The sequence below is a fragment of the Alosa sapidissima genome, chromosome 16 (assembly GCF_018492685.1).
Source record: "Alosa sapidissima isolate fAloSap1 chromosome 16, fAloSap1.pri, whole genome shotgun sequence".
Lineage (NCBI taxonomy): Eukaryota > Metazoa > Chordata > Actinopteri > Clupeiformes > Clupeidae > Alosa > Alosa sapidissima.
Genome location: NC_055972.1, coordinates 9305962 through 9328798, shown reverse-complemented (window position 1 = coordinate 9328798; position 22837 = coordinate 9305962). Strand labels below are relative to the sequence as shown.

The window sequence follows — 22837 nt, the reverse complement described above, 5'->3', positions numbered from 1 at the left end:
GTTGTATGGTGTGACTTATTTGACTGTTAAATACATCAACAGTGGTCATACTGTTGCATGCTTGTGTGTGTGCCCTTGCATGGTAAGATACGTGTACTCACTGTAATGAACAGATGCCTGTATGAGCCGGGGATTTGGAGTACTATATCATTCATGCAGATTTAAGTTGTGCTGTCTTGTCTCAAACCAGGGCACTACACATCATGACATGTATGACAAGTATGACATGAGATATTTACTGGATTTGTACATTCTTTGGTTGGACACACAACTACTATTTGCAAAAGAAGGCACAAAGAGTTGGCACAAAAAAAAACTGCTGAAACTCATTATGTTTTTCAAAGTGTTTTTCATGTTGGGGAATAATAATACTACTAATAGAAGTAGGACAGATGTGAGTGATGAACTTAACAGGTTTTATCCAAAGAAATTGAGGACTAACCTTCAAGCGACATTTTATAAAGTATTTTGCAGAGACAGGTCACAGCACATTTGTGTTGCAGTGTGACACAGAAAGTTGTTTGTTGGCCTTGAGAAATGCATGGGAGGGGCTTGAGCCTGGGACCTCTGTACATTTGCATGTGGTGTGTGTGGTCTGTGCTCAGTCTGATGGAGAAAACCTAAAAGACGAGAGAGATCTAGCTGTGCTCAGCATACCAAAGAGAGCCGCAAAGCAGAAATCGAATCTTGGAAGTGTTCACGAGGATGCCCACCTACACTGTGACCATTGCCACGGGGAGCCAGTGGTTTGCGGGGACCGATGATTACATCTACATCACCCTGGTTGGAACTGAGAGATGCAGTGAGAGGACTCTGCTGGATAAACCCCTCTACAATGACTTTGAAAGGGGGGCAGTAAGTACTGGCCTTCTTTAAAGTAACATTAACAACTGATAGGTTATCTTGCAGTGCACCTAAAAAGTTCTTCAGGTCTTTATTTATAAGAAGGGGAAGAATGCAAGCTGACCAAAAAGAGGAAGAGTGCTAGCACGCTTCTTTGGTATTCTTTGCAACATAGAATATAAAGAGTATATACTTACTTATAACCCCTACCATCCCCATTAGAAATAAACCTTTGTGATAGTCATTTCTTTCCACTGTAACTAACACCCAATTTTAGGTTGACTCCTATGATGTGAAGGTTGGAGAAAACCTTGGTGACATTGAACTGGTCAAAATTGAGAAGAAAAAATATTGGTTCCAAGATGATTGGTATTGCCGATACATCACCGTGAAGACCCCAACAGGAGATTATATCGAGTTCCCCTGCTTTCGATGGCTAGTGGATGACAAGGAAGTGTCACTCAGAGATGGAAAGGGTATGTATATTCCAACAACTAGTTCTACATTAGGGCCATGTAACCTAGCTGACAACATAAAACTGTGAATGCACTGTATATGAGTGTGTGTGTGTGTGTGTGTGTGTGTGTGTGTGTGTGTGTGTAGCTCGTTTGCCACAGGATGAGACGACCAGGACAGCAAAGCAACACCGACGCAAAGAGTTGGAAACCAGGCAAAAGCTTTTCAGGTGGGTGTGTATGTGATGACATCAGTGTCCTTATCTAGAACTATTACTGAAACAGATAACTGGTACAATGTCAGAAGAAAGAGTTCCAAAAGGAGCTTTACATATCATCTGTATATGAACTTTACCTGACTTAGGAGTGTTAACAGTACAATATGAGGTTTAATAATTGGCAGGCTCAAAGGAATACTTCCTCATGACTCAGTTGTGGTTGAATTGGTGTAAGAGACTCTTGCACAATGTAGTGTATTTTGCATTTGTAATTGATACAAGAACATAAGTGTGGTTGACATAAGAACATATGTTGTGTATAGGATGAGGTTTCTAAAGTATATTTATTTAGATTTGATATTTACATTTTTTTACAATGTTTAAATCCCAAAGATGGAAAGAGTGGCACCCTGGGTTTCCGATGAGCATTGACGCCAAAGCTCACAGAGATCTCCCCCGTGACATCCAGTTTGACAGTGAGAAGGGTGTGGACTTCGTTTTGAACTACAGTAAAGCGTAAGTAGATACACCCAACGTGAGGGGCTGCATGCTTGTATACTGTTACCAGAGAGACAAGGGAATCATTTTGCAGAGTACCTACATTTGCATCCTATGATTCCTGTGTACCAGCAGTTGTTTCAGCTTGACTGAAGACTCTCTAGTGGCTGGCGGCAGCAGAAGCATCATCAGAAGCACAATCTGAGGCCTGAAAGAAACATTTGAATATATCAGATACTAAGCGGAGGAAATGACTGGTTATGTGGTTTAAACAGAAATAGAGGTGTTACATTTTTTCTAAGATGAAGTGCTTATTTATTTCTTTCAATGATGAAGTGCTTGTTCATCTCTTTCAGTTTGCATTGCTATCACCTTATATGCTTATGGAAATGCACAACAGCAAACTGAATGCAAGAAAATGCTGGTATACAAACTCAAAAGCTAACATGATACTAATGTCCATATGAATGTCTCATATTTTGCTCATGTACATTTATGATAAAACCTCAAATGGTTTATACATTTGTATCAACCTTTACACTTGTGAGAGGTAAGGCAGTAGTAGGAATTGATACATTTTATATTTTATATAAAGTGAAATGCAACTGTGCAGATCTTATATCACTCAAAACAAGTTGCCATGTCATTCTGAAATTCATTTGACCTGACCTGATGTAAATTTCATAGTACAAGCGTCAGTGTCTACCATATTCTCCCAATCACTTCCTGTCGCTGTTCACTGACCTGAATAAAGGCAAAAAATAAATAAAAATGATACGCAATATTAAATCTGAAATTCAAATATTGAGACAACAAACCCTAGGAGAAACTATGATGGACTAGTAATGATGAATGAAAACTGTGCTTTGTGCAACGGTGAGAGTGGATGCGACTGTAGAATACCACAGGTAAAGCATTAACTATTGACTTTGGCCGAGGGGAATCTGCCAAGGGCAACTGTTAAATGGTTGATTTTAATCACTTATTTTTTTGTTAACACTTTTGGTTCACTTTTGATTTACTACTTGACGTTTGGAAAACAATGTGTTTCAGTGCAATATTGCATTGAAATAACATGGGATTTGCAAATGTATTCACAAATGTGAATAACCTTCATGTTAACTTTTTGGAATTGATTGGACTGTGAGGTGTGAATATTCCATTCTTAATGTATTTGTCATTCCTTATGTTCTTACAGAATCGAGAATCTGTATGTGAACCAGTTCATGCATATGTTCCAGACCTCTTGGAAGGACCTTGCTGACTTTGAGCAGATATTTATGAGGATCAAGAACACCATTTCAGGTAAGATGGAATGATTGTATGATTTAGCAATATGACAAAAGTGAGAATGTTAATAACAATTATTACTAACATTGTACATTTACAATTGTTTATTGTGGTGACACTGGCGAGAATAATGAATATACAATCACTTTTTCGCTCTCATATTAGTACCTGATTGTAGATGTATATTCCCTGGTACTACCATTGGTGTTGCAAAGCATGCAGCATGCTTATAGATTGTTATCTTTTCAAAGACACAAGATATTGCGTAGATATCTCACCACATTTCTATCTCAAGACATTTCTGTCTTTTCAACTATCTGCAGAGGTGTCGAAGTAGAAGTATAGAAACTAGGGTTTAAAAAGACTTCTGTAGTAAGTATGTAGTAAGTATCAACTCAAGCTTTTTATTCAAGTAAAAGTGTAAAAGTACTGGTTTCAAAACTACTTAAAGTATAAAAGTAAAAGAAAAATGCTATTAAGGACAAAAGCTTAGGCCACCACAAAGGAACAGGAAAGGGCCCTTTAGTGCACTACTCCACCTCCCCCAAAAAAGTTTTTTCTAAAGGCCGTAATGACTATAATATTCAAATGTTCATGTTGAAACATTTGGGATGCACTAGGCTACCTGTTTCAGGCGCATATATGCCCATTGAAAATGAACGCATTTTAGTACAGGGATCTAAAAGGGTTGACTGGTCTTCCTGGCTACCAACCTCCTCACTGGTGCTTGGTTGGGACAATTTGCCCGAGTTCTTTTGAGTCTCTGCCACGGACATGTTCCTACTTGGCTACATACTTCTATGCCCTTGTTGGAGGGGGACGTGATTTGTGTCATGTGCAGGTGTGATGGATCGTACAAACCAACAGGGTGTCGGAATGGTATGGTGTTTATACTGTAGCTTACTTCTCATCCAACCACAATCAAATTCACTCTATCCGGATGGCACGATTCATCTGGATAGTTTTTTTTTTAACGATGACAAGCCGAAAAGTAAATATAATTGCGTGAAAACGTAAGGAGTAGAAGTAAAAAGTTGGCTGAAAAATAATTACTCCAGTAAAGTATAGCTATACCAAAAATTTTACTTAAGTATGGTAACAAAGTATTTGTACTTCGTTACTTGACACCTCTGACCATCTGTGCCTTCACATATTCATGCTGATATAAATTATGTAAATAACCACATACAGGCATCTTTTCTTTCAACAATAGAATATGTTATGGAACACTGGAAAGAAGACTTCATGTTTGGATACCAGTTCCTTAATGGATGCAACCCTGTTGTCCTCGAGAAATGCCACAAGATACCAGACAAGTTCCCAGTTACTAATGAAATGGTGCAGGACTGCCTGGAACGGGACATGACTCTTGAGGAGGAGGTTGAGGCAAGAACATGGAATCCCTGTGCCTCATATCAATGTCTGTTATGAAACATTGTTCAGATAGATTGAGAATTTAGAGAGGGCAAAATAAACTAAAATGTTTACTTTTTGCAGGCCGGAAACATTTATATTGCAGACTACGAGGTAATGGATGGAGTGACCCCAAACGGTACAGATCCATGTACTCTGCAGTATTTGGCTGCTCCAATCTGTTTATTGTACAGGAGTATACGGAACAGAATAATGCCATTGGCCATTCAGGTATTTCTATTAAATAACTGTAACCACTGCAGATACTGGTGATGATGTGATATGTAAACCAGTAACAGTGACTCTAGTTGATTAAAAATGTCATAGATTATTATTTCAAAGGCCCTCATAGCATTACGTTGTGAAGACATCATCACACAATGTCAATGAAAGCCAACATAACCTAAATACTTCCTGGCAGCTGCACCAGGTCCCTGGTGAGGACAATCCCATATTTCTCCCAAGTGATGATGAATATGACTGGTTGCTGGCAAAGATATGGGTGCGCTCCTCTGATTTCCATGTCCACCAAACAGTCACTCACCTTTTGCGCACTCACCTGATCTCTGAGGTCTTTGGAATTGCCATGTTTCGTCAACTCCCAGCTGTCCACCCAGTTTACAAGGTTCCTATCTTTCAGTCAATTCTAACTATGTGTAACATAACATGTATCATACCCAAGAATAACATAATGAATAATATGATAACCACACATTTTAATAGTTACCATGAAAGTGAACACACAGAACATCCACATGTTACTTGGAAATGTGTATCTTATGTTGTCTTATGAACAGTATATCACATTTAATCTTAAGTGGCATCATTAAAACTGTACTGTTGTGTGATTTCTCTTGTCTGTAGTTGCTTATTCCACACATCCGGTTCACAATAGCCATCAACACCAAGGCACGGGAGCAGCTGATCTGTGAATGTGGCCTCTTTGATAAGGTTTGTTCAGACCTGTGGGGTCCTAGACATCTGCTTTATTGTACAATCAGTTTATTAATCATTTATTTCCAGCATGCCAGGCTACCCGACAAGGTATTCAGACACACTGTCTGTTTTTTCCTGTACTTTCTCCACTGGGACATGGGCTAGGCCTCGTAGAGCTCTGTTAGTGTAGTTCACTATGTCATAACATTTTCCTCACGGGTTCAAAAGAGTATATATATACTTTTGCATGTGTGTCTGGACAGGCCAATGGAACAGGAGGAGGGGGCCATGTTGAACTGGTCCAGAGAGCCATGAAGAACTTCAAATACAAAACCCTCCTGTTCCCAGAGGGCATCAAGGCCCGGGGAGTGGAAAGCCAGGAGGAGCTCCCCTTCTACTTCTACAGGGATGACGGCATGAAGGTCTGGGAGATGGTCAAAAGGTAACCAGCTAAATATAGATGAAGCCAACAGGACGCTATGTGTTCAACTATGGCACTACATCTGTGTGTTTAACCAGATCGAAAATAGCATTGTCTACATTTCTGTTATGACTGCTGAGTTGAAATCTCTCTACAGCACTACTATCAAAATGTGACCTAAATTAAGCATGCAACAAAACCAGCACACTGTAAAGGTATCCATTGGTGTATAGAAACTAACTCTTGAATGCGGCACAGTTTTGTGGCAGATATAGTGGCCATATACTATGACAGTGATGAGACTCTGGAGAAGGATGAAGAAATTCAAGCATTTGTGAAAGACGTCTGCAGCTTTGGAATGCAAGATTTTGACTACTGTGGTAGGTCAAAATCTCTTGTTACACCACACAATACTCTCAAGGCCTTTGCGTTCACTTGCAAGCAGATTACACCAATATAGGGAAGTTACTGAAGTAGTTTCCTGTGCTGTAGCAGAAATACACTTCCTGCTGATCTCAAAAACTCCCTCTGTCTGCAACACTTGTCCTCCTTCCCTTGTTACATTAGCAGTGATGTTAGATAGATAGATACTTTATTGATGTGAGTGAATTTATGTTACTTACCTCAAAGCCTTTACTTCATTGTAGAGTTTCCAAAGGCCTTGAAGACCAGGGAGGAACTGACAGAATACCTTACTATTGTGATCTTCTCCGCTTCTGCACAACATGCTGCAGTGAACTTTGGGCAGGTAGAGTAACTAACATTGTGGCAATTGCCATGCATAATGAACACATGGAACATATTAACACACGGTGCAAAACAACCTATCTTGCAATGACCTCGGTCAACCTTTTACTCTTCCTCTTTGTTCAGAGACTAGCATCAATGCATTATATACATCCAAATGTGCCCCTTTGATTTGTGTGAGTGAAGCAATTGTGTAGCAAAGAAAACAAGATAAACAGCACAAACTCATTTTACGTAATCTTGACATCATGATAGTGCATTTGGATTCAGTGATGAATCAACTGAATAAACATAGTATCATAACCAATTTTAGACCAGTAAGCAGTTAAATACTAATCAAGTGTGTACTTTATTACGTGGCAGTATGACTGGTGCTCCTGGATTCCAAATGCGCCGTCGACCATGCGCAAACCCACCCCTACAAAGAAGGGCCAGGCCAACGTGCAATATGTCATGGAGAGCCTACCTGACCGCGGCCGCTCCTGCTGGCATCTGGGGGCCGTGTGGGCCTTGAGCCAGTTCCAGGATGATGAGGTAACAACAGCCAAACAGAATATATTGCAGTGCCACCAATTGCATGAATAACATGTATATTTACTGATGGCTTCATTGGCCCTGAGTTGAAAGTCATACTGTAGAAGTGATAAATCAAATACCTTTTCCTCCAGTTGTTTTTAGGCATGTACCCTGATGAGCACTTCATTGAAAAGCCAGTGAAGACTGCTATGGAGAACTTCCGCAAGAAACTCGCAGAATTTTCCCGAGTTGTGAAGGCCAGAAATGAGGGGAAGAAGCTGCCATACTACTATCTATCTCCAGACAGGATTCCAAACAGTGTAGCAGTTTAAAATGGGAACATGATCTGCCCACTTTCACCTCTGGAATCTGTTGTAATTTAGCTTCCTATAGCAGCACTGTGTGAATCATTTATCCTTAGCAATGGCAATTTTTTTTTATTATTATTATTATTATTTAAAATGTATGTATTATGTATTAACATGACATATATCTTTAAACATACAATACTGATAATGTAGTCTGAAGAGCACTTGTAGGCCTAGGCTACTTGATAATGTAGTCTGAATTCTGCCACAATAAATGTCTCTTTTCTGCCACAATAAATGTCTTCTTTTCACTTTCCATTAAACTCCAATAATTTCTCTGTTGGCCTAGTAGTAGTCATTATAACATCATCAGCATTATTAATTTATTTTGCAGAGACTATGAACTCCCTCATAAACTTCCTAAATTCCCAATTCATGCCTGAGAGAGAAACTGCTTGCTACTTTCGCGTTCTTTACGTACGTTAATCAGGTGACTTTGATCAGCTGACTCCCTGCAGAAAGAACATGGGTGATTAGACAGAAACCAATGAGTAAGTTACATGTCAAAAATCGAGCTGTCTCGCAGCTATCTTAGGCAGGTTCATGTTAATTTAGAATATAAGAAGATAAAAGAACACTGAGTGCCAAAACGCTTCAGAGGTGAGTGATCTGCAAATAAATTTACGTGGACTGTCTATAGTTAATAGTTCCTATTCCTGAAGATGTCAGCTAGCTGCTAATGTTAGCTACAGTTGCTAGCTGTAGCTAGCAGGCTGTAACTTCGTCCTCTGATAACAGTTAACGTTTTTCTCAAGTCGAAGTAGAAAATGTAAGCAAGACTCCTTTATGTGCAGACACAAATCCTCCACGAAAAGAAACATTTCCTGGAATCTAGGCAAGTGTAGCACTATAGATTTAGCAAGCTTGATGGCAAGCTGTTTAGCTAACGTTTTCGTTTGTAGTTGATGACATTGCTGGAAGAGTTTTTAACACGGTCACTTTTTGTAGATTAGACGCTATTAGGTAGCTATTACAGAGATTTTGCTGAAATCTGAGGCGCATATGTCACGTACTTGCTCTGTAAACACGAGTAGATCTAGGCTGTGTGCCGTTGTCTTTGTTATTGCTAACGGACTCTGGCATCTTCTGGTTTATTTTATTGAATAATTCTAGTTCAGTGGTAACAACCGATGATGTTAGGCCCTGTGTGCATGACCGGTATAATTCTACCCTCCGTTTACAAAAGTAGCTTGATAATGCACTGTGTAAAATGGTGCCAGCGTGTAGAACTTACCGGCTCAGTCTGCAGTGAGCAGCCTCTTAACTTATGTACCTTCGTTGATGTCCTTTATTATTTTCAATTTCGTTCACTGTGTTAGTGCTGTTTCCGATACCATGGAAAACGGACCCAGTAATTATAATGGTGAGGAGAAGCAGATCTGGGAGAGACCCTGGACGCTGGAGGAGATGCGCAAAAACAGTGCAAACTGGTCTTTGGCTGCAGATTCAGGGGTAACATATTCTTCTAATGTGCCATCACAAGCTCTAACTTACTGAAATGCCTTCTTACTGTGGTGTAGAGGTCGACGTATGTTTGTCTTTTTGCAGCTGTTCCTTTTTCTTCAAGACTTCTCTCAAAGGATGCTGTCAAAAACCCATGAGATTGAAAAACAGCTTGATGGACTTATTTGTGACACGAAAGCAACAGACAGCTGCCTGCATACAGTCTTTAATGATTTCCTCATGCTCTCCAACACACAGTTCATTGAAAATGTAATGTAAATTTGTTTTTGTGTAATTTATACTTTTGAGAAGTTAATGTCTGTGTGTGTGTGTGTGAGCAGTAAAAGTTGTGTTTTAACCTTGAGCCATCTCTTTCTATTTTATCCAGAGGGTGTATGATGAAGAGATTGAAGAACCTCCAGCAAAGCCTGACGTCCCTGAGAGACCGTCTGAGCAAGTAGGTTATCAAGAGGTTTTTTTTTTTTTTAGCCTGCATCCTGGTGTTCAATTGATAAGTTGTAATATTGCAGAAAATTGCAAAAGTTTCAAGTTGCTTACACATTTGATATTTACTCAGATGTTTATGTCAGCAATAAGCCCCAAGTGGCCATGCTTACATTACAACAGCTAGTTCTAAGGGGTGTTGTAATATATGATGCAAAGTTGAAATGTTACCTTATATTTTAACATGTTGATATGTCTAAACTAAAGTCAAATTTTCCTCTTTGTTTTTAAAGGAGAAAACACGTGAACAGAAAGAGGCTGAGCTGATCCCAAAGGTGCAGGAGGCGGTGAACTATGGTTTGCAGGTGCTGGAATCTGCCTTTGAACAGCTGGACATTAAGGCTGGCAACTCAGACTCTGAGGATGAGGAGGCCACTGATCGTGTGGAACCCATTCTGGAACCCAAGGTACAACACCTAATTTTGTTCATGGTGTGTACTGTAGTGTGTAGACCTTGATAAACAAATGAATCAGGTTGACTGTCCTAACCCAGAGTCATCTATATGAGTCAGAATACTTCATATCATATCAACGCAAATTTGTAATGCCAAAATGCATTTGTTCGGAGTAACCCATTGTTCTGGCATTTGAATACTGCTTTGCTACAGTCTGCAACCTGCACATCTGCCTCTTACTGTATGTCTGAATGAGATCAAAAAAGATGATAAGATGAGATGAAAAAAGGGGTCATTTATTATACTTTCAAAAATAATGGTAATGTTTCTTTACTCTCAAATTCCACCTTGAAATTTGTACCCTCTTTTTCAGGATTTGTATGTAGACAGACCATTGCCTTATTTGATTGGTTCTCAGCTTTTCATGGAGACTGATGATGTGGGGCTTGGAGATCTTTCAAGTGAAGGTAACTCTTTTTTTTTTTTAGCCAGTTTGTAAAGGTTAAATGCATTTAGACATGCAGTTTATTTCATCACTGTTTTTCTGTCCAGTATTATTTGGCTAACTTTGCCCATGATGGCACGATCCCCACTATGTGAGCAAAATGATTTATGTTGGCTGTTCCTGGGAAATCTTTATCATGCACAGTGGTTGTCATTCCCTTATTATTCTAAACATTTCATAATTGGATTCAGGTGTGGTTAAAAAATCTGACTATCTTTAGCTTATGATAAACAAGGTTGTGTCCCCCCTCAGAAATGTCCATAGATAGTGATCGGGACAGTGTGGCAGAAAGCGAGGAGGACAAGGATAGAGATGTGAGTCTGATTGTTTTCATTCTTCCTTCCACATCTCCGTCCATGCACTGGTTTGATGTTTGTTGTTCAGTTTTTCTGTAGTCCGTAAACTCTCAGTCTTTGCTCTAATAATGTGTTGTTAAAGAAATATAAATCAGTGTAAACTAATACACTTCAAAGAGAAATTCTTCATGGTGTTTTAATGAACAGCAGTCAGATGAGGACTTTGACCAAGAAGAAGATGGTCAAGGCAGCTTTAAGAAAGTGAGTCTGTCAAAGTTTTTTTTGATCATAGTTTGATCATTGCTAGCTGTTTATATTACTTCGTTTTTGTTGTTGCTGTTGTTATTAAAAGTTAGTCAGGTCAATGGTATTTAATTTCTCTTTTGTGTGTTGTGCCTCGTAGAAGCCCTCTATCTTAAGTTATGAAGAGGATGATGATGATGAAGAAGAGGACTCTGACATATTTGGTGAATCTGACAAGGAGGAGGATGGTGAAGGAAAGGTGAGTGTTTTTAGAGAGGTGTCTGCATTGTCAGGTTCTCACTAATGTTTTGAAATTGAGGTAGAAATCAATAGCATATCCTTTGATGTCAATGCTAGGCTTCAGCCGGACCATCCTCCTTTGCTGATGAGCTTGCCGCCAGGATCAAAGGTGAACCAACCAATAAGCCTGAGCCAGCTCGTGCAGGTTGGTATAAATAGACCTCTCGCCCCCTTTTCAACCATTTTACATGATCCAGTTGCCATTTACAGACTTTTAGGCTGGACAATGTTGGCTGTCTTTCTTCCATCTGATTTGTCATCTCATCACAGACGGGTCTGTTTTTGTTTTGTTTTGTCCTTTTTGTTTGTGTTTGTATGCTGTTTCACTTCAGCGTCATCATCCATCTCCTCCATCTCTAAGAAGAAGAGTAAAGCAAGCAAAGCAGCTCGTCCACAGGGTAGGGCCTCATGCATGCTGTGCCTCTGCCCACAGCATCTAGACTGGGTCATTAGGTTTGGTGGCAGCTGCCCCCCCCCCCCCAGTCTTCTGCAGTCCTCAGGAGAAATAGTCTTTTATATATAGTGCTTAGCCCCAAGGGTTAGCTGCACAGGCTAATCCTCTTTGGGGAAATATTTTGAAATTAGTCAGAGAAATGAGAAGTGTGCTTATGTGATTTTGCTTTTCCTTTTCTTCTGAAAAAGACCTTAGTAATTAACACTATAGGGTTCTCCATAGCACACCAGAGACACTACTGATATTTTGAAGTAGCAGTAACATTGCTTTGATATATTGAGTCATGTTATTTCACCACTCAATGTTTCCACAGTTGAGGAGGAGGAGGACGACGACGACGTGATCTTCAAACCACCAAAAATGGAGGATGATGACTACTCACCATTTGGGGGAAGGGGTGGCCTCTTCAGTGGTGGCAAAGGCTTGTTTGATGATGATGATGAGGTACAAGAATGTATAATCTCAGTGAATCAGCGGTGTATCAAAAGGTCAATTCTGTTGATGCTATGGCTGCCCAACTCTGCCTAAAATCATAATAACGATTATTTTGATCAGTATTAAAATAACAAGTATTTAACACGGTTAGTCATTGACTTTGAAAACATTCTGCACGTCATTAAGAGCGGACTACCAACATGTCAAAAGTGGAATGAAACACAATATTGTATTTTTGGATGCCAAAGTTTCAAATTCAAATAAATGCTCTGCCATAATTGTTATCTTACTCTATCTTTCAGGGAGATCTGTTCTCTGAGGCTCCTAGGCAGGAACCAGAAGTTAGAGGCCCGAGCTCAGCACCAACCACAGGTTAATAACCACATTCTTCTCATCTTGCCACAACTACTTAAGAGATAAGCTCTGTTTTTCTGAAGATGAGTACGTGTTGCATTGCTCAACATTTTCTCACACTTCTATAACTGTAGGCCTGGAAATTGGCTCCACCCACACACTCCCCCATGCACTCTCCCACCCCAGCCTAAGGCTATCTATCTATTAGGCTATCGATGTGCAGGTTTCAGTCCTCCTTCACTAATGTAAAATGCTTCAATTTAATTGCCAACGCAAGCATGGTTGCATGATTCTTGCATGAGAATCTTACCAAAACAATGGCAGCAGTTATATGGGTGTGGACATCAGTCATTGTTTTGGAAAGTTATCCTCATACCGTACAAGCATCACACTGGTTGGCAGGTGGAGAACATTTTTACATGCTTTTTTGTATAAATTTAATTTGAATGTTTGAATCTACTTCCATTTACTTCTTAGCCTACCAATGTGTGCAGCTTGAGTGGTTTCAGTTTCTCTCGTGCAGCCACATTGACTCAGTGTTAGGCTTCTATGTTTGGTGACTCCAAATTAGCAAATTTGACCTGGGGAACTTTTGCTTTCTTCTTTTATTGGTCCGTAGTTCCTGTGACCGAGGCACTGAATGTAGTTTGATTCAGCAGCTCTGCGGACCAGCAGTCTCCTTGGCTTATAGTTTGAGAAACACTGACATAGTTGACTAAATGTTTAAATATGAGGGGTATTTAAACTGCCATTGTAGAGAATGATGAGTGCCATTGATGATGAGGGATTTTCTTTACTTTTACAGAACCAGTCAAATCTAAGAAGATACCTTCCAGTGCAGTGCCTGAATTTCCAGGTATGGTAGATCAGACATCATTCAAAAATGGATTAGATAGAATTTATGTAAGGGATAATGGCCGCCGAGGTGTCCCGTTATACGGGATTAATAGACGAGGTCTCCGCCGCGGCCATCAATTCAGTATAACGGGACACCTCGAAGGCTGTTATCCCGCTTATCACCCGGTTTTCACTATAGGTAATAATCATGCCTTTATAGCACGCAAAGGAAACAAGCGGTTCCATTTACAAAGAAGCCGACTTGGACGGTTTATTGTACAACTTTCTTTGGCCCTAACAGTGATGAGTGGTGGACAGTTGATTCCATTGTTGCGAAGCCTGCTTCCAGACTCAACCATCATCCTACTATGATTGCCTGTGAATCATAGTAACATTGATATCAAGGTCCTTTTAGGCAAGTCCCTCCACTCGGCGGCCATATAGCAACGCTTTTTGGGCACTCGTAGGGCATCCATTTCGGCAGAACTGCGCGTGCGCAAGGCTTCACCACACCAACCTTGCTCCAGCGGCGAGATCACAACACATGATTGGCACGATGTCTTCACAACACACCATATGATTGGCTCAATGTATTCACATGTCGAGGTTTTGCCGAGGAAGGGGTGGGATATGTGTAGACAACGGCCATATTGGCGTGACAAACTAGCCTCATGCTTTTCTATGGAGTATTTTTTGAGTTGTGTGTCTCCACATTAGAAAGTCTCTGTTGATATGGAGCAGTGATTAACTTTTTTTTTACCAGATCTATTTCATAGGTGTCCCGTTATTCAGAACATACCCACCCCATCAGCCAATCAGAAAAGAGTATTTCTTCTCTCTGGGTGATAAATATAAATGTTTTAAAGATGACACAAGTGTCTTGATGACCATGGGTAATGTAATCACCATTATGTTCTTACTATTGCAGAAAATAGCCTTTTTGGTTCTCCAAATGACTCTGATTCTGTTGAGAGCAAAGAGAATGGCGACTCGTTCAAGCCTAAACCACCACCAATGGAGAAACGATCAACTGGAGCGGGAGGGCTCTTTGATGAAGATGATGATGAAGATGACTTCTTCAGCGGGAATACTCTTAAAAAGCCAAGCCTGAGTGAGTGTCCCTTTGTGTCTTAATGCAAGTCTACAGACAATGAGATGGCACTCAGCCCCTGAGGCAATGCTGTGCCTTGGGAAATGTCATCACTAGAGCCCAACCGATATGGGATTTTAAAGACGGATATACTGATTTTGAGGATTTAAAAACCAATAAACGCTAAATCGTCCGAATTTTCATTCAACACAATGCTAAAATGTTCAATTGAAAAGTTCCGTTTTTAAATAGGCCTAACTATCTGTTAGGCCTATTTACACACTGTCTCTGACTAACTAACCACACTGTCTCTGCCATAACCACGTCGCTTGAATCGTGCTGCAAATGTGACCCAGCGTTTCATGCGAGCGGTTCTGTGCAGAAATATATTGAAAAGAGCAGTTGAGCAGTTTTCAGCGTGCCAATTCACTTCTGTTGACATTCAGACAAAACCGAGATCTAGCTCGCTACTCTCTCCCCTCTCCCTCCCGTGCAATTGAAACTCTCCTAAACACGCATCTTGGCGGTGATTGGCTTGGAACAGTTTATGTTTTTATGGTTCAGGTTGGACCAAGTTGTTTTTCTTGCTGTTTTTGGAGCCTGGGCTGTCCACAGAAATTGTTATTTTTTTTTTTTTACAGTGCATTCAGGGCACAGGCAGCTAGCGGATGTTGATCTATCGGATGATACCGATAGATAGGCAAATAGCTAATACCTGCACACTGATTAATAGTCGCTTTTGGGTGATTGGTGGCAAACTGTGTTCTGTTTGCTGTCAGCAGAGGCAGAGAAGCCTAAATCAAAGAAAGCAGTGGATCTCTTCGGGGGTGAGGACGGTGATGATGATGATGGGGACATTTTCAGTGAGGGCTCAAGTGCTGCTCCTGCCCAGCCCAGCAGAAAAGAGCCGCCTGAAGACCAAGACAACAAGGCTCCAGCCCCAGAGAAGAAGGTAGTCAGACATTTCCTTTGGGCCATTTGAGTCTCATTTGAGCACAGGAGCAGTAGGCATTTGGTTTTGTGCACGCTGTGATTTGTGATTTTGGTGTCTCCTCCAACAAGTATTTTTCTTTTGATGAAATTCACTAGATTGTGTGTGTGTGTTTGTTTGTGTGTAGTTGCCTGCTGGTGCCATCTCCATGTTTGGTCCAGGCACTAAGAGCTTGTTAGTGGAGGGGCTAAGAAAGCGCCAGCCATCCACCAGTGAGGAGTCTGAAAAATCCGAGGTCTGATGGCAGCCCTGCAACTCACCTCACCTTCTCAACCCACTTTTCTTGAAACAACATTTCAAATAAAAGTTTCTTTTTTCCTACTCCTGTTGTTTCAGAACGAGCCTCCTGTGGACATCAAACCAATGGTCACCAAGCCAGTGGAGAAGAAGCTTCAGAGTAGTAGAAGTCTGTTTTCTGATGACGAGGACTCACAGGTAGGCCAAGACGAGCTTTGTCATCCATCAGGCATGCCTCAAGATGATATGTTAGACTTACAGTACTGTGTAAATAGTTCAGAAACAGACATGGGCTGTGGAGCAGAAAATAAGCAGATGTATTTTACACGGTTATCCTCCTGCTGAGTAATGGTCTGGCTTTTTTGTCCTGGAAGATCTTTCCGAGCATGACCAAGAGCCAGTCCAAGCCTGAACCCAGCACTCAAGCCAGACCCAGCAAGGCCGCCTCCTCAATATTTGATGACGAAGATGAGGTGAGTATGTTACAAGTTGGAATTGCTCAAACAGATATGCTAAATGAACCAACCAACAGATATAAATAAACATTAAATAAGTATTTTTTTATACTTATTTAATGTTTTTTTTGTCTGTTGGTTGGTTCATTTGCTTCCACTCTCCCTCTTAGGATCTGTTTTCTTCAGCAACCAAGCCCACATCCATTCAGCCTCCAACAACAGCAAAGCAGGTGTCAAAACAAGCCTCCTCATCCCTCTTCAGTGATGATGAGGTATGCTTCACACAAATGTCTATGCATGGAACATAAATGCAAAATGCAATTCATCATCTCTGTGAAGCAGCAACTAAGCACTACAGCTAACCAGTACTGTACATCTCATATTTCGGTATACACTGTTCTTTTAATAATGAATGTGGAAAAAGACAGTATGGCCCTGAGGACAAAATAAATAAAACTTAAAAATCCAAATTCCACATTAGATGAGATTTGACAAAATTGTTCCAGATTTTGGTTGGTACTGCACTGCCTCTAGCCTACGGCTGAAGTGGTGTTAATAGCACTATTTGCTAATTAAAGGGTCCTTCTGTAACTCCAGTCATTTCTTTGCCGATTTCTCACTTCTGTTGTCACATTTTTCTCTATGGAGCTCCCATACAGTCTTTTTGGTCTTTTCCCTGGCTCTGCCATGATGAACATCTAAAGAATGAATCCATCTAATAGCTAGCCGGCATGGCTAACTAGTGCTTGGGGGGTGTGTGTACTGTATGTCCAGAGAATTTTAACTATTTTGTGTTTCTCGCTTGTTCTCGCTTCTCATGGGACTTCCTGATTTAGACATTGCCGGGACTCTAGTGTAGATCTTGCAAGGCTGGTTTTCCGCTAGGAGACGGTAAAGGGAGCAGGGAAAGCCGCCATTCTCACCACAACTGATCATTTAACCATCACAATGATTACTGTTTTATTAAGTTGAAAATATTGCATAGGGGGCCTTTTAATTTACAAGTCGCAGAGTATAATTAAGCAGAAATCGGTTGACTAATTAGGTAGGGGGTGTTTTTTACATCTAAAAATCATAGACAAAGTCTCATTTCAAGGCAGCTACATTTAACGATTGTCTCAAGGTGTTGATGGAACTGTCTCCCCTGTGCTCTTCTGTGTTCCAGGATCAGTGGATGAGCTCTACCCCAGCTCTGGTGAAGCCAGAGGAGAAGTCTGGAGGCATGAAGACAAGCGTTAGTGCCCCCTCCTGTTTGCCCACTGCTAAAGCAACACAGAAAATCAGTCTATTCAGTGATGATAGCGATGACCTGTTTGCTGCCACAAAGGAGTCAAGGTCAGTCTGACCACATTGTGTGATAAAAGCACTTCCAGTGCAGAGAGTCTCTAAAAAATATGGCAACATGCAGGCTTGTCATTTGAGGGCGTGTCTCTCTTTTGTGTCTGTGTAGTCAGAAAAAGCCCCAGAGAGTGTCGTTGCTGTTTGAAGACGAAACTGAGGATGATGAGAAGGACTCCCTCTTTGGTTTCAAACCCGCTAATAACAACACTGTCACCAGTCCAAAAGTAAGTAGGGAGTGGTACTGCATTACAATCTCCTCCCCTAATAGACAGACATGTGAGTGTGTGTGTGTGTGTGTGAGCTGTAGCTGAAGAGTCCTGCTCCGTGTCTTTGTCTGTCTTCTGTGGTCCAGGTGGCTGCTGTTGACCCAGCGCCCCCCTCGCTGCCCGCTGGGAAAGCGCCAGATGAGAAGGTTCCGGCATCTGTGCTAGAGAGGGCACCTGAGGAGAAGGTGGCGGCTGCTGGACAGCTCCCGCAGTCACCGCTGTCCTTGCCCCAGGAGGCCGACGAGGTTAAGAAGAAGCCTGCTGGCGCAGTCAGTCTGTTTGGGGGAATCGACGTGCTCGGCGAGAAGCCAGATGCTCTCAAGGTGAGACAAGGAATTAATGTAGAAAGTTAAAACACTGAAATAGAATCGCTAATAGCCAATTATAGTTTGCGAAAAACCTGCAAGTAGACGGCACTCTAATCTTGATCTTAACTGATGCAGCCGAGCAAGATTTCGCTTGAGGATGACTACGATAGCGATGACTTCCTGGGTAAAGAAGGCCCTCCACCACTAGTAAAGACTGGAAAGACAACAGCTTTAAGTCTATTTGATGATCATGATGATGATCAGGATGAGACCAATGGGGCTCTGTCTGTGTCTGTGTCTATCAAACCAGCAACCAAAAACACACTCAAGGTTAGTATCATTTCTGTCCTGGGCTACTGTATTGGATGAGTTTTAGTGAAATTGATGTTTTTATTGGTAGTGATTGTTCACCGTTTTTCTGACCTCTAACCTCAGGAGCCAAGGTCAAGCAACAAGAGCACCGGAGTTTTTCAGGATGAGGAGCTTCTGTTCAGTCAGACACAGCAGAAGGACAACGACCCAGATGTTGACCTTTTTGCCACCTCCGTCAAATCCCCTGTGAGCCACAGTATCTACTTATAAGATAGATGGAAAATTAGATATGACCGAGGGTGTCATGAAGCAGAAAAGTCACTGTGTCTATTTTGGCGTCCCTTTTGTAGAGTCCCTTACCTGCATCAGTGAAGCCAGCGGTTCCTTTGTTGTTTGGGGATGACGACGAGGATGACCTCTTTGCCTCTTCCAAGTCGAAAGCAGCCCCAGTAAGGGAACTCTCTATCATTTATCTCTATCAGTTACACAGACCGGGACACCAAATAGGATTCTATTATTCTGAGTGCTGTGAAATGGCATTGTCAGAGATGCTGACAATTGTGTTAACACACAGTAACAATTCCCCTGTCATCCCCAAATTTCAGAAGGTTGCTGAGAAGCCAGTTAAACCTCAGAAGGAAGAATCGTCTGTCAAACCTGTCAGTGGCACATCATCTGAAAATGATGTAAGGGTCAGCCAAATATCAAATATGCATTTGGTAGTTTTAAGCCTCTTCTCTTGATCATAGTCACAGAAATCATTTGTCAGTTGGTTTTCCACCTAACACCTACATTAACAGTTCCGTCCAGAATGGATTGTAGGTTCATTGTACTGTTATAAATGATAGAAATTGCCAAGTGACCGCAGGATTTAACAAAATATTTTGTAGGTCTCAGTCTTGTGTATATGTTGTTGAAAAAGAGGAAACATGAAATTGTCACCTGAATCAGGTTGTGTACCATTTTATGTACCGTATACTTAACATAGTGTTATTACTTTTATTGCACTGCAGCCTGCAAAGCAAGTAGAACCTAAAGGGCCTTCCTCTCGGATTGGAAAACTTCAAGTAATTCATCTTTTTTTACCCAAAGTCTTCTCTACGCCTCCATCCTCTTAAACTTCTCTGGTTGTCTCAACCTCCTTCCTTTTGACCCGTTTTGCATTTTCCCTGGACTTGAAATCTCTCTTCTTTACTGCTGCCATGAAAATGCAAGGAAGACTTCTTAACTGTGGTTCGCTCTTGTAGTCTCTGCTGCACCATATGGATGCCTTCCTGTGAACTTTCGCTTCTCTCCTGACTCGCAGATGAAAACTTTGGCACGGCTGTCTTATCTCTCTCTTCAACTTGTTAATTTTCCTCCATAGCACTTCCTTGAATCAGAGCATGACACATAAATAATACACATACAAAATGGTTGGTGTGTTTACTCTGATTAGAGCAGCTTTCTACGGCATCAGGCCCCATTTGCAAAAGAGCTCAGCTTGCACAGAGGTCTCTCTTCCTGCCATAGAGGAGCAGTGTTTTTCTCAGCACGCGCACAGCAGGTGTGGCGGAGAACTGTGGTTGAGCTCTAACTTGAGGCTGTGTCGTTCCACTTCAGGCTAACCTGGGCATCAACCCTGCCAGCCTCCTGCCTGGAGCAGTGCCGCGGATCCCCGGAGCTGTGGGCGTTCTGCCGGGCCTGGCGCCCTCCCCATCCGCCGCCTCCAGTGTTTCCCCCAGGTCTCCGCTGCCAAGCCTGGCCAGCGCGCCCACACAGCCCCACACGCCCATTGAGGCTGCCGTGAGCTTTGACAGCCCCGCACAAGTCGACACACTACAAAGTGCCAACAAGGTGGGTCGTGTGAGCACAGTAGGTGTATTCAATCTGAGGGTGATGGGTTGGGGGTCTGTGATGCTACTTTATTTAATGCAGTTGAATTCTTTTCAACTACGTGATTTGTAAACTAGTTCCAGTTAATGGTTGTATATAATGTTTTGGAGTAAGAGCAGCACTGGTGTGTTGGTCACTGGTGATGCACATTGTAGATTGAAACCTCCTCCTGTAAACCCTTTCAGGGTCGCACCAAGGGGGCAGTCCGCCGACGCCCCCAAACCAGGGCAGCCAGGCAGCTAGCAGCCCAGCGCTCGGAGGACCGGAGGGACGACAGCCCAGAGGAGAGCTCCAGCAGCAGGGCCGCTGCCTCCTTCCTGCCCACCCCCAGCGCGTCCTCGCCTCTGCCCGCCTTCTCGCTGCCGGCAGCCACCCCTCCGGAGAAGGACTCTGCACCGGCGGTCAGGCCCAAGAGGCCCCCGGTGACGGCGGTGGCTGACGATGGGGATGACCTCTTTGGCTCTGGCGAGCTATTTGCCTCCACACCTAAACTGGAACCCTCGCCCAAACCCAAACTGAAAACTCCCGCAGAGGTGCCTACCAGCGCGCCTAAGAAAGATTCTGCTCCCTCCATTTTTGATGACCAAGGAGATGATCTCTTTGGCCTGGGGAAGCAGAAGTCTTCCAAGAAGACCACATCAACTCCGTTCCTGGAGGATGAGGATGAAGATGACCTGTTTGGAATTGGTTCAAGCATCGGTAAAGCTTCAGCTACTAAAGACTCAAATGCTGCAGGCAGTTCTACAAAACAGGACATTTTCCAGGTATGTAGAGTTTGGCTATTACCTCTAGAATTGTGCTACTCGGTTTAATGTAATTATGGAAGTCCTAGTTTTCCCACTGAGGTATTGATTCAGTAGATGGTGATAACTGTAGATGGGAGCACTAAGGTAATGGCAAAGAAACCATTGTTAACTGGGATCAGTGCCTTTCACATAGATTTCAGGTTTACAAGTTTACTGTCCTGTCCCACATTTGAATGTGTCTGAGGTGTTGTAAAGCTGCAGACTTTAAGAGTTTGTGTTCTTGCAGGACAAAATTGAGACGACTCCTAAAGCTCCCAAGAAGAAAGAAAAGTCGTTGGATGCAAGCTTGTTTGATGACAATGTTGATATTTTTGCTGACTTAACTCCAAAAGCAAAACCAAAGGAGAAAAAGTCTAAGAAGAAAGCAGAGCCCAAATCCATATTTGATGATGATATGGGTGAGTACTGATGAAAATACCTGTCATTCAATCAAAAATCAAAAGTCATTTTGATTGAATCTCTGAATAAGCCTCATTGAGTGCATTGATCTTGACACGTCTGTAATAACAGGTGAAAAAACTACTCAGAATTCTTTTGTCAATTCAGAAACCAATGTCAGTAAAACTACTGTAAAAAGGATACAAGGCACTAGGCTGCCAGACAATAGGAGAGAAAAATGATTTCATTCCATGTGCAAAAAAGAGATTAAAGAGGCGTTATGTAATGTAATGTAGCCTAGATATTATTAGTAGTGATGATCCACATTTGTCTGTGTAGATGATATCTTCTCACCTGGCACCACTAAGCCGGCAGCAAAGCCTCCCTCCAAAGCCAAGAAGACGCAGCCTGCCTTTGACCCTAGCTCAGCAGAGGACTCCAGCTCCAGTATGTTTGATGACCCTCTAAATGTCCTAGGGGGCAACTGATTTTTTTTTTTTAAGGCCTCAAATGTAATGTTATTCAGAATTGCTTTTGTGGAGGACAAAATAAGGGTTGAAGAGACTGAATTAACACTGTTAGTTTATTTATAATTCCATCAATAACATCCTTTAAGATATTGGCCAGAGGGGGTAAAAGAAATCATTGTAATGGTGTTTGTAGACTCATCAGATTAACAGGTTATTTAAAAGTAATTAACTGCCATTCTGTAAATGATCCATTTGTTGTAATACACATCATGACTGCACTTTAAGCATGAATTTTACCTTATGTAGATAGATTATATGTCATTTATATAAATGAATCATTGATCTGTGAACTTACATTTTGCTATGATGTTACTTTTAAATTTAACTCTTGTATCAGATTGTGCCATAATATTGGACTGCTAAATCTCTTACATTTGTGTGCACTGTCTGTAGACTTTTTCTTTTTCTTGTAAATGTTCATTGTTTTTTTTAAACTTCAAGCTGTTCAGATTTGTAATGCTGCACGTGGCATTTGATTTTTGAAAACTAAATATATATATATATATATATATATTTTATGAAAAATATATAGATATCTTCTGTCAATGTACAGCCTCAATTAATTAATTGTTGTATGTAAATGCAATGTCATCATCCACTTGAAGAAAGGTTTGAACAAAAATATTTTTAATGCAGTATATAAGAGTAATTGTGGTAGGGGTGTGGGCAGCAGTGGTCACTTTTAACATGATTGATGTTAAAGAAAGGAAAGGAGAAAAGCCCCCCAAAAACTTTATTTGTTTTCTAAGTAAGTATATATACTTTTTTGATCCCGTG

At 41.4% G+C, this 22837-nt stretch overlaps 2 protein-coding genes across 3 annotated transcripts; both read left to right on the top strand.

Moving 5' to 3' along the window:
- Positions 1–593: 593 nt before the first annotated feature.
- On the top strand, positions 594–7961 carry alox5a (arachidonate 5-lipoxygenase a). The gene is made up of 14 exons (XM_042066280.1): positions 594–855; positions 1121–1319; positions 1447–1528; positions 1910–2032; positions 3213–3319; positions 4518–4690; positions 4802–4948; positions 5139–5342; positions 5582–5668; positions 5917–6095; positions 6333–6454; positions 6722–6822; positions 7185–7355; positions 7490–7961. Exons 1-14 carry the CDS (start codon positions 706–708, stop codon positions 7667–7669), a joined length of 2025 nt encoding a protein of 674 aa, XP_041922214.1. The 5' UTR covers positions 594–705; the 3' UTR covers positions 7670–7961.
- Positions 7962–8143: 182 nt separating this feature from the next.
- washc2c (WASH complex subunit 2C) lies at positions 8144–22550 on the top strand. Of its 2 annotated transcripts, none has more exons than XM_042065211.1 (32): positions 8144–8305; positions 9025–9157; positions 9254–9418; positions 9537–9605; positions 9886–10059; positions 10421–10514; positions 10805–10866; positions 11056–11109; positions 11252–11350; positions 11449–11536; positions 11724–11789; positions 12159–12289; positions 12583–12652; positions 13440–13490; positions 14400–14582; positions 15344–15513; positions 15680–15787; positions 15889–15987; positions 16164–16262; positions 16415–16516; positions 17410–17579; positions 17695–17809; positions 17938–18174; positions 18295–18489; positions 18595–18717; positions 18822–18920; positions 19077–19157; positions 19485–19538; positions 20074–20307; positions 20532–21110; positions 21379–21550; positions 21870–22550. In XM_042065211.1, the coding sequence occupies exons 2-32, from the start codon at positions 9041–9043 to the stop codon at positions 22016–22018; spliced, it is 4209 nt and encodes a 1402-aa protein (XP_041921145.1). In that variant the 5' UTR covers positions 8144–8305; positions 9025–9040; the 3' UTR covers positions 22019–22550. The 2 variants fall into 2 exon arrangements, with proteins under 2 accessions (XP_041921145.1, XP_041921144.1); XM_042065210.1 differs by having other exon boundaries at positions 15341–15513; positions 21870–22549.
- Positions 22551–22837: the final 287 nt, after the last annotated feature.